The sequence below is a fragment of the Scylla paramamosain genome, chromosome 18 (assembly GCF_035594125.1).
Source record: "Scylla paramamosain isolate STU-SP2022 chromosome 18, ASM3559412v1, whole genome shotgun sequence".
NCBI lineage: Eukaryota > Metazoa > Arthropoda > Malacostraca > Decapoda > Portunidae > Scylla > Scylla paramamosain.
In genome coordinates this window covers 22,814,650-22,830,218 of record NC_087168.1, presented here as the reverse complement: position 1 = coordinate 22,830,218, position 15,569 = coordinate 22,814,650, and the positions used below count along the sequence as shown (strand labels likewise).

General features: G+C 45.5%; 2 protein-coding genes across 5 annotated transcripts in view; one reads left to right on the top strand and one right to left on the bottom strand.

Moving 5' to 3' along the window:
• LOC135109312 (pseudouridine-5'-phosphate glycosidase-like) overlaps positions 1-15,569 on the top strand; it is an 87,140-nt gene that overhangs the window by 1,654 nt on the left and 69,917 nt on the right. For all 4 annotated transcript variants that reach the window (XM_064020647.1, XM_064020649.1, XM_064020646.1 and 1 more), the window contains exons 3-10: positions 231-396; positions 506-643; positions 1,072-1,300; positions 1,777-1,992; positions 2,629-2,730; positions 2,879-2,960; positions 3,143-3,206; positions 5,598-5,657. In XM_064020647.1, coding sequence (XP_063876717.1) covers positions 231-396; positions 506-643; positions 1,072-1,300; positions 1,777-1,992; positions 2,629-2,730; positions 2,879-2,960; positions 3,143-3,206; positions 5,598-5,657 — 1,057 coding nt within the window. The remainder of the gene's footprint in view (positions 1-230; positions 397-505; positions 644-1,071; positions 1,301-1,776; positions 1,993-2,628; positions 2,731-2,878; positions 2,961-3,142; positions 3,207-5,597; positions 5,658-15,569) is intronic.
• Positions 12,166-15,569, bottom strand: part of LOC135109314 (leukocyte antigen CD37-like) — a 68,043-nt gene continuing 64,639 nt past the window's right edge. Inside the window, exon 3 of the mRNA XM_064020650.1 lies at positions 12,166-13,035. The gene's annotated coding sequence lies outside the window, so the exon portion shown is untranslated. The remainder of the gene's footprint in view (positions 13,036-15,569) is intronic.

The following is a 15,569-nucleotide window of genomic DNA, read 5'->3' as shown; positions in this document are numbered from 1 at the left end:
TCTTATACTTTCTGTGGTGTTTTTCATGTAGGGGTGTAGTACAGTGGTCCACGAGACTATCCTTCTACACCTGGGGGCGATGGGGCTAAGAGTGTGAGTGATGTGTGTGAGTGTGTGGTGCTTTATGTAGGCCACTCTGTGTGCAATTCCCTTCCTAGTATGTAGATAGATAAGTAGATTTCTTTTGCACCGATGATATGCAATTACTGGATTTATTTGTTTTTCCCCAGTTTGCATCAGGGAGCACGAAGATTTGTAGTGAGTCCCCTGGTGAAGGATGCACTCTCCTCCTGTCACCCTGTGGTTGCCTTAGAGTCAACAATAATCACTCATGGCATGCCTTACCCTCACAATCTGGAAACTGCCTTGGAAGTAGAAGAAGTTGTCATAAAAGAGGTGTGGCATATGTCTTAGTAGTGCCATTCCATCTTGAAATCTAAAACTGACAGTATGACATTAGTTACTTAAGCTGAAGTGTTGAGATACCCTGTGTTTTGTTCATCAGGGAGCAGTGCCGGCCACTATCGCTGTCTTGGATGGCCAGGTCCATGTTGGCCTGTCAGAGGAGCAGCTCCAGAATTTAGCCATCAAGAAAGATTGCATTAAAACCTCTCGAAGGGATTTCCCTTATGTTCTAGCAAAGGTTTGTTTGGCTTGGATGAAGAGAAACACATGATTTTAAGTTGCCGTCCACTTCCACTCTCATCACTTAAGATTGTTAATGTGTGAATGGTCTGCTTTGACTTATTTCTGAAAGACTTCCCAGCCAGTATGAGCAAATGAAAGGGTGATGGAGTGCTGGTCCCTTGAAGAGGTACAGTGGCTAGTTGTTTCCATGGCCATAAGGACGAGTCAAAGCAGGTGGTTCACTGCAGGTAGCTCACACATTTTCAAGGTTAAGTAATGAATGTGAGAGTTGAGAGGGCTGTACATGGGGAATGCAAAATGCATACTGTAGTGTGTGGCATCATAAGAACATGAGAAAATAAAGGAAGCTGCAAGAAGCCATCAGGCCTATATGTAGCAGTCCCTGTAAGGAGTCATCATTCCTACTAATCCTTCAATCACCAGGGCCTGACTGGAGGGACGACTGTATCTGGCACAATGGTCGTGGCACACCGAGTGGGCATTCCCATCTTTGTGACGGGTGGCATTGGTGGCGTGCACCGAGGGGCCGAGACCACCCTGGACATCTCTGCAGACCTCACTGAGCTGGGCCGCACGCCGGTCTGTGTCGTCTGTGCTGGTGTGAAGAGCATCCTAGATGTGGGCAGGACGCTGGAGTATTTAGAGACTCAGGGTGAGAGAGGAAGTATTGTTGCAAGTGTGGCTGTAAATCATAGGTGAGGAGGTCATTATGGTTACAAGTGTGAGTGTGAATCTTAGAGTATCTGTGTGGAGTACTGAGCTTCCTATCAGACTGCTGGGTTTCTTTCAGCAAAATGGCCTTTCTTATGGGGAGTGTGGTAGTTCAGGTAGTTGTGTGTCTGACTACAATGCAAAAGTCCATCCTGGTCATGACTTGAGATTTTTTTGGAATGACTGCCTGCTGATAGGTTCACCCAGCCTTCAGTGGGTACTGGTCTGTAACAAACTGGCTGGTGTACTCCATATGCTAAGGCCCTGCATTGGGCAACACTTCCTGCCCAGTGTCTATGCTCCATGAGTGTGGTGCCCTTTAAACCTTTTATTCTGTTAATTCTTTTCTTATGCCCTTCTGCCTTTATATAGTATATACATACTTAGATAGACAGTAAGGTCTATCTGATATTCCAGGTGTGTGTGTATCTGTCTTGGGCCCAGATGCAAAGTTTCCTGACTTCTTTACAAGAGACAGTGGCTTTTTGGCTCCGTCTCATGTGGAGTCTCCAGCTTTGGCTGCTCTGATGATGCAGAAGAGGGCTGAACTCAGTCTGGACTCTGGCATGTTGATTGCTGTGCCTATCCCAGAGGAGCATGAGGCAGAGGGCTACCTCATCAAAGAAGCCATAGGTAAAGACTTGGGGCAGGTGTGCTGACAGGACAGGACAGTCAAAGCCAACCAAGATCTAGCCAGGCCTTGGTGATCACTTGTGGCATGACTAATAATGAGCTGAGCTTGCATTTACCTTGAGTGTCTTGCCAGGGGTGCACTTCACAGTGATGACATCATGGTAAATTTATTGTCTCCAGATAATTTTCTCAGTATTTTCATGATGCTCTGAAGGGGAATGACAGACAATCTCTTTGCATATTGAAGCACTTATACCATGTTTATTTAGTTTGTGTCCTTTATTAGATAGGACAGATATGTTATAAGAGATTGCAGAACAGCTTCAGTAGTAATTGTTATCTAGTTTGTTCCATTACTTTACTTCTGCTAGCATGATCTGAATCTCCTGTGCTCAGTTGTGTCTCACAGGAACATCTGGTGAATAAGAATCAGTAGCAGTATTAGGATTGATTCTTCTTGCCATCAGGATGAAGTTAGAAGTAATTTGGTTTGGTTTATGGTTCATTTGAGATCTTTGATTCTGTAACAGAACAGCATTGATTTTCATTTACTCCTGTATGGCTTTGCACGGAAAAAGTGAGTGTGTGGTTGTGATTACATTTGATTCTTGTGTGCTGCGTTTTATTTTTAAACAGATCAGGCAGTTAAAGAGGCAGCAAGCATATCTGGCCGAGATGTCACGCCTTTCATCCTCAGCAGAGTGTCGGAGATCACTGCTGGCCAGAGTCTCAAATCCAGTATCCTTTAGATGAGCTCAGCTCTCAGCTCAGCATTATTTTGTTGAAAACAGTTTCTACTCCCAGTAACTAAATGTGTTTACTGTTACTGTGATAGATATGTTATTTCCATGCAGTTTTCTAAGATATGTTTTCTTAACAAAGACAGATATTGGTTTGATCAAGAATAATGCCAAGATTGGATCCCAGGTAGCTGTTGAGTTTGCCAGCCTGACAGCACCAGCCAGCAGGTATGCACAGTGCTGTGGGGACACACCACTGTCTTTTTGATGTGTCATCTTGCTGATGTGTACCAGGATATATTGATTTAATATTTGTTAGTCATTATCACTTTCTCTTTCAGTTCTCCTATGCTTAAGATTGTGTGAGAACCATTGTGCTGTCATGGAGTTTATTAGGGTGTTTCTTTCAGATATGTTCCTCCCATCCAGGAGGGTAAGAGCAGTGACTGGGATACTGAAGACAGCTCAAGGCCTGTATGTTCCCAGTGATGGAGGGTGTCTGGGTGTCTGGCCACAAGCTGAACCTCTGTAGCTTGGAATTCAAGTTCAAAATATTCTAGTCATGCCACTGAGTTATGATTTATTTGTGTACTCTCAAGGTGGTTAGGACACAAACATGGAATGAGACAAAATCTCTCTTTATAAAGTTGCATTCTGTTAGGGTCACTTTACAGGAGCATTTTTTCCCATTGGGCAAAATTGCACAATTCAGAAAACAGGGAAGTCCAGTAACACTGTTTAAACAATGTCTAGGGGGTTAAATTTCTGTTTGGTGGAAATTCACCTGCTACATGCCACTGAACCACTGGGCATCAGACATCCTAGAATACTGTAGAGGTCTTAGGAGGTCTTCAGACTGGTGTTTTCCCCCTTGTGGTAGCTGTATGTATTGCATGGATAGGATGCTGTTGTCCCTGCTGGCATCCCTATAGACCCATTCTGTATGCTGCCACAGATCTACAGGAAAAAAAATAACATTGGTGTGCTGATCACGCAGCCACCATCTTCCCCTGGACATTGTAGACTTCGGTGCAGTGGGTGATGGGAGTGCTACATCACCTAAGAGAACAGCACAGCATGATATTGAGCCAGGAGTTGCTAGGGAGAAACTAATATGTGTCTACTTTTTTCAGTCTGTGTTTCCATTAGAGGTGATGAATGAGTATGAGGACAGTGAGGGGAGTACTCAAGAGAAGAGCCATCTGAGTAGACTGTAGAGATTATATTAGATTTTATTAGAGTTGTAGTAGTTCTCCTCAATGAAGGGTGGCTGGTTTAGTGCTTATTTTTACTGACGTCTTCCATTATTAAGCTAAGAGGTGGTGGCTCATGGTAACAAACAAATGGTACCACATTACAGAGGTTCAGCTTTGTGTTGGTGAGAGGAAATTAACTGTCCAGCTCATTTAGCATTAAGTTTATAAAATATCTATCTACCTATCTGTGCAAGGTTGTTGAATCTTTACTGTGATAATTCATGAAGATAATATAAATAAGAATGTTAAAAATGAAGCCTTGTTTAAGCTTTGTTGGCTACATGCAGCATGCTTGTGTGGGTTGATGTGATGCTGGCAACTCACGTGGTGTGCTGGGGCTGCAAGGAAGGTCATGTTGTGTGTGTGTGTGTGTTGGAGCAGGTATTGTTAAGATGTTGCTCATTTATTTATTATGTATTTATTGGTCTGTCACAACTGTGGGAGGTGTTAGAAGTGTTCTCAATTCATAATTTTTGTCAACATTGTTGACATTTTATGGTACTGAGTTTCTTAGGTTTCTTTAGTATGAATATTTGCTCAAACATACAAGGCTTGTTTTGACAGTTTTACAGTTTTCATTCATATGTTGGTGAAGATTGTATGTGTATCAAGTATTTATAACTTTGCCATTTGCTAAGGTAGAGGTGGACTGACCCCAGCAGTAACTAGAATAGACTTGTGGTTTAGGTGACTACATAGTGACTGGTGGCAGGGCATGGCTAGCAATGCCCTGCATCAGGGGCATGGCCAGCATTACTCTGCATCAGGGGCCACTGCCAGCATTACCCTTCATCAGGAGCATGGCCAGTAGTACCATGTCAGGGCATGGCCACAGTGGCATGGTGACTAATACAGTGGTGCTCAATAACTATTAACAACTTAACTACTTACCAGATAGTGCATATATTATTAATCAGTGTGATGAAGGATGTGTGTCTTGGTCTCAGTGCTGTCTGAGTCAAGGTGCATGTGCTACTAATACTAACAGGGAACATAAAGGTATGGACACCTTAGCCTTGTTCCTACAGCAATTTACCTACTGCACTTTTACTAATGTGTACATGCAGTGTGTACATAAGCTATGTGCTCCTAACACTACCTCACGTCATTGCTCAATGTGGGACTGTTTTGTTTAATGGGTTGCAGCTATAATTATATTTTTGTAATAAAACATTTGCTCTCCCTGTGAAAACTGTTTTATTGCTTGGCTCTTAAAGATGACCAGGACAGTTGTGTGCATTGGTAATATAGATTTTTGTGATTGTACTGTAGTATACACATTGAGTTGTTATCTCTCTCTCACTCTCTCTCTCTCTCTCTCTCTCTCTCTCTCTCTCTCTCTCTCTCTCTCTCTCTCTCTCTCTCTCTCTCTCTCTCTCTCTCTCTCTCTCTCTCTCTCTCTCTCTCTCTCTCTCTCTCTCTCTCTCTCTCTCTGTCTCTCTCTCTTGATCATAGTATATGTATAAAAATTCTTTACTGTCCCATGTTAAATTTGAAGCATAATCCTTAAGATGAAAAAACCCAGAATACTCAGACTCCTTTCCAGTCTTACATTGATGTGCCTCTTGCCTTAAGCTGTTTGGTGACCAGCTGGTGATGTCTACTGCAGGTGGTGGTGGGCGGCAGCATAGTGGACTTTGTGGTGACCGTCCTGGAGCCGCAGCTTGAGGTAGGTGAGGGCGTGGCTTGGCTGGTGGCTGGCTGAGGGACTGGTGAAAGTGGGGTAGTGTATCATGCCTTGGGACTATTCCTAAATATTTCTTTATCCTATCTCTTACAGGCTGTAGGGAAGGAATTGGGTTTTCAAGGGTGTTTTTGCAGTTCACTTGATAGTAAAATAATAGGTGAGGGGTTGGCGTGGCTGGTGGCTGGCTGAGGGATTGGTGAAAGTGGGGTAGTGTATCATCCCTTGGGACTATTCCTAAATATTTCTTTATCCTATCTCTTACAGGCTGTAGGGAAGGAATTGGGTTTTCAAGGGTGTTTTTGCAGTTCACTAGATAGTAAAATAATGATTCTGTATCAATAGGGAGAGTATTTAAATATAACTCTTGTTTGAATGGGTGGTGGTTCTTTCTTTTCCATTAAACAGGCTGTAGAGATTGGGTTTCCAAGGGTGTTTTCAGTTCACTAGATAGTTAAACTGATTCCCCATCAATAGAAAGAGCATCTATTCCAATATGACTTGATCTCTGTTCAAATTAGTCCTTATCTTATCTTTACCATTAAACAGATCATAGAAAAGTTATTTTGGGTTTTAATGGTGTTTTCACAGTTCACTAGATAATTGAATAATAATACTGCATCAATAGGAAGAGCAGCCTTTTGAACATGACTGTCAATCTCTGAAGGCACAGCACAGGTGGCCACTCATATCTATAACAAGGCCTGAGAGCATATGCTAGTGTACCTGTGCTCCTTCATAATGATAATAATAATAATAATGAACATAGTTCAAAGGCTCAGCTTAACTTTTTCTCTTCTTTCCTTCTGGTTTTTGTATTTTGTGTTGAATTATTTGTGTTGGTAGTATTGTATAATTTTGTTTTGTATTTTTTTATAAGTAGATTTATAATGGATTCTTCTGTTTATTATTAATTCATGTATGTCAGTTTGTTCTGTTTTGATATTATTTTATGTAGTTTTGTATACATATTTTTTCATTTATTTAAATTTGATTGATGTATGTGAATTTGATCTTGTTTGTAGATATTATTTTATTTGATGTAGTTCTTTAATCAACTGATCTACTATTACTACTACTACTCTACTAACTACTAACTACTACTACTACTACTACTACTACTACTACTACTACTACTAATGACGCAGCTATACTGAACTAATCTAAACCTGTCTGCACCCGAATGGCAACTGTCCTCACTAGCAGGGCGTTCTTTCCTCCACTCAGCATTGTATTTCATCCTGGCGACGCGACAGTTAGCAGTCTAAACCAATAAGGAAAAACAGACGTCAACGGAAGGTATTGCCAAACTTATCGCGTATATTTCCAAGTTTTTCATAACATTTACGTTCCCTTGAGGCTTTATTTCTTCTTCCTCTGCTGATTATATTCGTGTAATCCCAAGGCTAACTTTGTAGCGTCCCCCGCCATCATAGACTGGCTCAAGTGTCTAAGTTTGGCCATTTTTACAATAAGCTCGCGGACTTGTAAGCTGCTGAGAGAGAGAGAGAGAGAGAGAGAGAGAGAGAGAGAGAGAGAGAGAGAGAGAGAGAGAGAGAGAGGTTGGGGTCATGCAGTAAGTTCAGTGCATCTTGTGAAAGGAGAAACTAGAGAAAAAAAAAAGTAGATACATTCGTTTATTTATTAATTTTAAGGCATTGTGACGTATTGAATTGTGGATGTACCGTGCAAGAAAGGAGAACCACAACGCATACTGATAGATGGTAGTGCTTCTCTATTAGTGGGCTTCAGGTTAGCGCACTCGTGAAGTAAGCGAGAGAGGAGCGTGGACAAAAAAGGCCCACATTCAGAAACGCTTTGCTTTTCTCACCACGACTATTCTCAAAGACCACAAAGATAATTAGCCAGGTTCTCAAGAGTGTTTCTTCTATTATTAACGTAGAAACCTTGTTAATCTGTCACTATAACCTTAAGAATACCTTTAAAAATACATTTAAAAACCCGTGTCATTTTAACCAGTCTTTTGAATGCAGTGAAGGTGCGGGGAGAAAGCAGTGTTTCAGAATATGCTCAAGATGGGCAGCACTTTGAGTCCCGCTAGGCTGCTCCTCTGCCTCTTAATATCATCCGCTTCCTTCCTTCGAGTCCAGGCTATTAATTATTTTTGCTCGGCTTCCCCGCGAAAACTGGCCAAGGATCATAATTCCTGCGGGAGGAAAACCTGTCGCTAATACATCACTGATAACTCCTTCCCCCATTGGCCATTGTGACCCCGCCAGATACTGCTGCCTCCCGTAATTCAGGGCAGACATTTCCCCGCCCACAACTCAAGACAGACCTCCCAGAAGTCGCCTCCCACTCCCTTCATTCCCCTCACACCTGCCCACAAGTATTCCCGTCTGCTGCACGATACGTTTTTGTCCCTTACTGTAATGACGGAGGTTGGGGAGTAAGTGTATGTAGTCAGTGCGATGCTGTACCGTGGTGCGTGGCTGACTGTAGAAGGCAGGGAAAATAGATGGACTCCTTAGCTTGCTCATTGAGGGAAGAGAGGGGCGATCAGTGGGCGGGTATAATGATGCTGTAATAGGATGAGATTGTGGCGTTGGTGATGCTACTACTGCTACTACTACTACCACTATCTGGGGTCAGAATTAAAACCAAGGGGCGGTCATTAAGTCATTATATATTTGGCGCATATAACAAGCTGTGAAGGTAACAACATGACACAATGGCGGGGCGGCTCTCGGGGCCCAGAATGGGATGGTGACGTATCGACTAACATGGGAGCACGAGGAGATGTGTATGTGTGTGTGTGTGTGTGTATGTGTGTGTGTGTAAAAGTGGTGTTATGTGTGCTCTAGTTATCATAGTGTGTGTGTGTGTGTGTGTGTGAAAGGTGGTGTGTGTGTATATGTATGTATGTGTGTGTGTGTGTGTGTGTGTGTGTGTGTGTGTGTGCCTGGAACTACCACAGTTACTCTCAACAAACACAAAACAGACAAACGAACGAACAAACAAACGAACGAACAAACAAACAAACGAACAGTCAAACAAACAAAACAACTCTGGGGAAATAAAAATCAAACAATATTAATTTGATATGTGACATTAACTTTCTTTCCTGGAAATGAGTGATGATTTTTTTTCATATATATACGTATAAATTATTTGTTGGGTATTAGTAGTGTACGTACGTTTGTAACTATTATTCATTTATTCATTTCATCCCTTTTTACAAGTGGAATTAACCTCACGTGTTGATGCGTCTATCTCGGTACTAGGAAGTGTGTCCGTCTGTATGTATATATGTATGTGCGTAGTGTGCGTATGTATATCTGTGTGTGTGTTAATATAGTAAACATTTCTTTTCATGTGTGGAACCGAGTTTGCAATACTGTATCGAAGCGACTATACAAGATACAAGTGACGCACCGGGTGGAGTGGTTACGTAATAGTCAGTACATTATGCGCTACACGACGTTAGACCGGTGACTGCGGCGGCGGCGTGGTGGTGGTGGTGGTGGTAAGGGAGGTAGGCTGGCTGCGCACCGCTCTGAGCCAGCCTGTAGTAACCTCCTCGGGCCGGGCTGGGCTGGGCTGGGCTGGGCGAGGGGGCGCCTGCAGGTGGACTGAACTGAAGAAATAACATCGTTGAAATGATATACCGCTTAAATGTTATGATAGAAACAGATGTATGTATGTATATATGTATGTATGTCTATGTACACGCGGACTCTAGTGGCCACAAAGTATGATTATAAAAGTTTCCCTTCTTGAATAGCGCTGCTATAGTATAGGGGATAACTACTCCGTTTTTTTTAATGTGGAGTGCGGTCGGTGAAAATGGGAAATTTGGTTTTAGATGTGACATTTGGAGTTTCTGTGGCTTGACCCTTGCTTGTAATGTGCTCATGATTTTAATGTTAATGTTGATGATAATGACGCTAATCCAAATCAATCCTATAACGCTGAATTAATTGTTACACCGATGTCATGCCGACTTCAACACAACTTTACGTTCAAGCACATACGAAGCAAAATGATGGAAGTCGGGATAACGTTTATTTTTCATATTTAGCAACACATCTCGCTAGTTACTCCTGGTGATGGTCCCTCTGTCGTCACAGCACTGGTTGGTGGCTTGGTGATAGAAGCACTGTGTCATGGCCGGGGCTCAGAAGTCGGTGCCTGCTGGAAGGGTGGCGCAGGAAAGGTCCGGAAACTGATGGGGGAAAGATGGACGGCAAGACAAATTCCATGTCAATGATTAAGAGCTAATTTTTATGTTCACTAATAAGACATTTTTTTTAAAGAAACATTGCCAGGAGACGCGTATAAGGCTTAGTGCAGCGGGACACTTGACTGCTTTAATAATGTTACTCCAATGACTCCGTTTTGCATCCTGTATTCGCGTGGACTTTAGCGTAGCCCTTTGGTAACGTGCGTGGGGACGAGGGGTCGGGATGTGGGTAATTCTTTGTCCCGTGAGAGGTTAAGTTGGTAATACTGAGGGTAATACTGATGAAGCCAAGCCAGAGTTGAGAATGACGCTTCCCTTTCAGCCGTGGTGCTGGAGGCTCGCTCACCACCTCACCTCCAGGGCTGTGGTGCCGTGTGCTGTGTGGTCTAGTGTGTTCCGAATGAGGGACTCGGTGTAGCCGTAGCAGCGGAACCAGTCACGCAGGGCACATTGCAGGCCAGGCCGCCTCGGTGGTGGTGAAGGGTCGGGGAGTAAAGAACAAAATGGAGTCAACTGTACACAGATCACGTTGGCGCGTCCGAGCACGCCACCCACAACAGAGACGAGGAGAGGACTGTAACATTAACACTTGGTAACTTATGGCGGCCACGAGGCTAACCAGGCACTGTTACACTGCACATGAGTCTCCGGGGTGGCGCTGAGGCGGGTGTGCAGCACTGGTGGGCCTGCGGGGGCTGCGGGGCTGCTTGACGCCAGCACGGGGCTGTGCTGATACTCGTGTGCAAATCTCAGAGCGGAAGCATAAAACTTTTGCGTCTCTGTTTAAATGTTCTTTTCACAATGATTAGCATTTGAATCCTTTACTTCTGCTGCGGTCGACTTAGATTATGTGTCAAGACTTAACTTTAATGGTCCCTCATTTGTGATGCCACCGTATGTACGAGTATGCATGCATGTAGCAGTTTTCCTGGTGATTGGTGTGGCATGTTTAGTAAGCGTTGCCATGGAGTGGAGAGGCCTGCGGCGGCCCCAGGGACTCACGTGGTACAGAGAGTGAACGCCAGATTAACCTCCTGGCGCTACACTAATGGTAAATCTCCTCCTGTATTTGGAGGTACCCGCATCATCCCATAGATAGCCTGACAGGCGTGGCTGGGGACAGCTGTGACAGAACAGATAAAGCTGGGAACGTGTCTCTGGGAGAGCAGAGGGAAAGGGCACACCTGGGAAAGGAAAGTCGTGGCGGTGGTGGGAACAGGTTCGTTACACGTACGTCAGAGGAGGTCGAGAAGGGAAAGGAAGTCATGAAGAGCGTGAAGATGAGTGGCCGGGAGCGTGAGAGGGTGGAGGTGGAGGTGTGTTAGGAAGGATGGACTGAAGAGAGGGAAGCTGTTATTACTATCATCAGTGGTGGAGTAATGATACAAAAGGGATGCTCGAGGGATGGTAGCTGGTGTGTGTGTGTGTGTGTGTGTGTGGTGAGGCTGGTGTGAGGTGTACAGTAGCGTGTCCCCGCGTTCAGTTGTGCCTGTGTTTAAACTCATGAGTATGCGTGTTAAGTGTGAGTATATCTAGGCTGAATACAGTGTGTGTGTGTGTGTGTGTGTGTGTGCATGGTACGGTCCTAGCGCAGTGTGGTCACATGAAAAAATAATCAGCTGGTCTGGCAGCAGCGGAGGGCAGGGCTTGCTAGCGCCACCAGGGAGCGGCGACGTCCACCCCTGAAGCGGAGGTGTGGTGTGTAGGAGGTTTAGGATGGGTGGGTAGGGAGTAGCGGCCGGCCACGCCCCTACCCTGGAGTGTCGGGGGCGGGCGGGTGAGCGGTGCCGCGGTGCCTGGCGAGGCTGTGACCCGCCCAGTGGTGCTCGCTCCCCGCCCGCCGCACGAACACTGCATACACTTCATTGTAATATCTAGACCATAAAAAAGGAACACAGGTACTTAAGAAATTATTATGTGATAAAAAAGAACATTCCTATTTGTACAAACATTAGGTTTTTCCCCATATAGTACATCATGCTAGTAATTACAGTGATAGTAATGTTACAGACAACGGTATAACAGTGGCGGGATAGATGCGCACGTAGCCTGGTGCGGGGCGGCGGCCAACACGGCGGTCCTCGACGGCAGACACGCAACGCGTTTCGTTGAGCACCGCGACAGTCAGCCAATCACGAGCCGTCCTCCCGTGCCTCGCGGCGCGGCGTCACTTGCGGCACTGGAGACTGAGGCCCCCGGCTTTGGCGCCGACCCGCCCGCGGCCGCCACCACCGCCAGCCCCGCCGCCCTGGAGGAGGAGGAGTAGGGCACGGAGGGGCGGTGCTGAGTGGGCAGGGCATAGAGCGGCGGTGCGGGCGGCGGCTGGACGGGCGGGCAGCAGGGCGCGGGCTGGCCACAGGGCGCGTCGCCGCTCGTGTCTGCTGTGTTTCTTCTCGGCCGACTTACCCAAGCACAGGTCACAGCTACTGATGAAGCGTATCATATATTACCCTTTAAGGTCGATGTGTGGTAGTATTGTCCAGTAATACGGTAGCCTTCGTGAGACGCTACTACTCCCTCCCTCCCCGCTAAGTATCTGCGTGTGGCTATAGAGTGGAAAGGTAGACTAGGCTCTACACGGTATGAGGCGCTTAATTACAGGTGTGTGGACTGGTCATTAATACTTGCTAGTAACACAGAGTAACGTCAGCGCGGCCTCAGGTACACGACGCAGGTATCTCGCACGAGGCCGCGCCACCGCCAGGCAGCTTACGCGCGCCACGCCGACGCAGCACCGGCAGGTCAGGGTGGCGCGCCGCTTCGTGAACCCAACCCAGGGTCGCGTCTGAGTGGCGGTGCAGTCCATGGCACACCACATGGCAAGGCGCGTGGCGACGGTACCTCCTTGTTCTGTCTGCCCGTGTCATGCGGTCTACTCGTAAGGCATGACTGCTCAATGCCTCCCCTCCCTCCTTCCTTCTACTCGTTGTGCCCTGTGCGCCCCTCCTCCACCCTCTGCACGCTGGCCTTTCGCTGGGACGCCGCTGCTCCTCTCTCCTCCCGTGGCTGCGGCGTCTCCTCTCAGTCATGGCTGCTCCCAGATCCTCGTGCCCTCAGCCATTCCTCTTCCTCAGTGTGACCTCAGTCCATCCCTTCTCCTGTGGGTGTGGCTGTCAGGCTGTCTTCTTCCCTTCCTCCGCAGGGGGTGACGGGTTAGATCTGTTGAAAAAGGTTGTTGTTAACATACGAAACACAAGGAGGAGGAAGCATCAACATCACTACATACGTGGAACCTGTGCAGGGCCAGACAGTCAATGCTTAGGTCGGAGCATTCATGACCGACATAAGACGAGTATTACGTATTGTATTATTGGAAAAGCTTTAACCTATTATCAGAAATGCACGAAAAAAAAAGCTGAACTATTTTGACTATAGAAAAAAAAAAAAATCAGGTAAAAATTACAAGAAAAAAAATAATTGGCACTTATTTTTACGTTTTCTTTACTTAGACTTATACCAGGTCAGAGTTTCCACACAGCAGTACATCTGGAATAACACGGAGAGGGAATGAAGCCAACGAAGTACATGGTTAAAGAAAACGAAAAATCGCGGCGTGACGTTTGATTTTCCCGCCTATTCTGGGAGTGGAAAATAACCTGAAGAGGCAGGAACACTGAACACTCGGAGCATAGCAGGGGCCTACCTCGCCTTCTGCCTCTGCCTCTGTCTCCGGTGCCTTTGATGCTCCGCTTTGTCTCCTTGAGTGGTGCTTTCTTCTTCTTCTTCTTCTTCTTCTTCTTCTTCTTCTTCTTCTTCTTCTTCTTCTTCTTCTTCTTCTTCTTCTTCGAGAGAGAGAGAGAGAGAGAGAGAGAGAGAGAGAGAGAGTAATGATAGAAAAAAATAATAAATGACCAATCGGGTCTCGAACACTTGCCATTACTTATATTACTCGAGGACTTTACCACTAGGCCATCAAGAGAGAGAGAGAGAGAGAGAGAGAGAGAGAGAGAGAGAGAGAGAGAGCAGCTTGGCCTTAGGTTCGGGTACATATGCCAGCTTGCCAGTGGTTTCAGTTGTCAGAGGCGAAGCGCGTGACAGGGGCGCCTCCCTTTGAATTTATGGCACCGTTCCGCACCTCTGACGTGGACAGGCATCGGTTACCTTGTGGCGTGACATTGCCGCGACACAACGCCACAATGCGAGCCAGGTATTTGAAACTCCTTAGTGTGGATTCAAGTGATACTATAATGGATCCAACAAGGGTGACGTAAACGGAATTATCAGGGCCAGTAATCAGTATAAGGCAAGAAATAACGTCTCATTATTTATTTAAGTGATATAAGGGACATAACAAGGGTGATAAACATAATCTTCACGGTCAGTAATCAGGATAGGACAAGAAATAAAACCTCATTGTTTATTTAAGTGGTATAAAGGACATAACAAGGGTGACAAACAATCTTCAGGATCATTAATCAGGGTAGGCTTTATAAAGTTTGATTTAGAATACAGATAGGAAGAAATTTGTTCACAGATAGAGTGGTAGATGAATAGAGTCAGAAATCAGGCTAACGCTGAGTCAATAGGGAGTTTAATAAGAGAACTAGACAGATTTACGGAAGGGGATGATGGGTGGCAGTAAATAATCATGTTTTTTTTTTTTTCACAGAGACTGCCACGTGTAGACTTGATGGGTTTTTGCACCTTCCCTTGTGCTCTTATATATCTTATCCACTCTATTATTAGTAATCTCCAGACGATTTACGGAAGGGAATGATAGGTGGCAAGAAATGAGCGTGTTTTACAGAGAGACTGCCACGTGTAGACCCAATAGCTTCCTACACCTTCTCTCCTTATCTAATGTATTATAATTTACAGGTGCTTTTATGAAGTTCGAAGGCCGTAGAAGAGAAAGCGTCAAGGCAGTGCATGTAAAAATACTGAGTGTTGGAAGGCAGGGAGGATAAGGGGGAGGGAGAGACCGCATGCATGGTGTAGGCAAGGGGGTGTAGGGAACCAAAATACCACGGAAGCACCAGTGGGAGGCCTGTGAGGTAGAGGCTCAGAATAATTCTCCGGAAAGGTTGTGAAGAGGAGGAGGAGGAGGAATAGACTGCGGTGGGTGTCATGTTGTGGCGTAACTGTATGTGTGTGTGTAGTGAGGGGAAGGAGAGAGGGGACGGAGCGAGGGGGAGGAGATACGGAAGGATAAAGGAACAGAGGGAAGGAAGGGGAAGGGAAATGCGTGAGGGGACGAGGCGAGGGGAAACTGAGAGGGAGGGGAAGGTGTATGCATGAAGGGTTAAAGGGAAAGGTACGTATAGGAAAAAGGAAAGAAAAGGGGGAAAATAGAGGGAATAGAGGGACAGAAAGAGGGAAAATTGAGGGAATGGAATGCTAGATGAAGGGAAAGAAGGAGGAAAGCGATAGTGAAGCAAAAGATTGATAAAGGAACGGAGGAAAGAGAAAAGGGGAATAAAGAGGAAATAGAGGGACAGGAACAGGAGAAAGGAAGGGAAAGGAATGCCAGATGAAGGAAAAGAAGACTATTTGACATGACCTAACCCTATCAGCGTGTTAAGAGAGTCACTTCTCCAACTGTGTCCTTTCAATGTCCTTAATCATTGCATAATTCTCTTGTGTCCTTCCTTCCTTCCTTCCTTCCTTCCTTCCTTCCTTCCTCTCTCCCTTCCTTCCTTCGTCTCCTTCACTCTATATCCTTCAGACTATAATTACACATACACTTCCCTCCA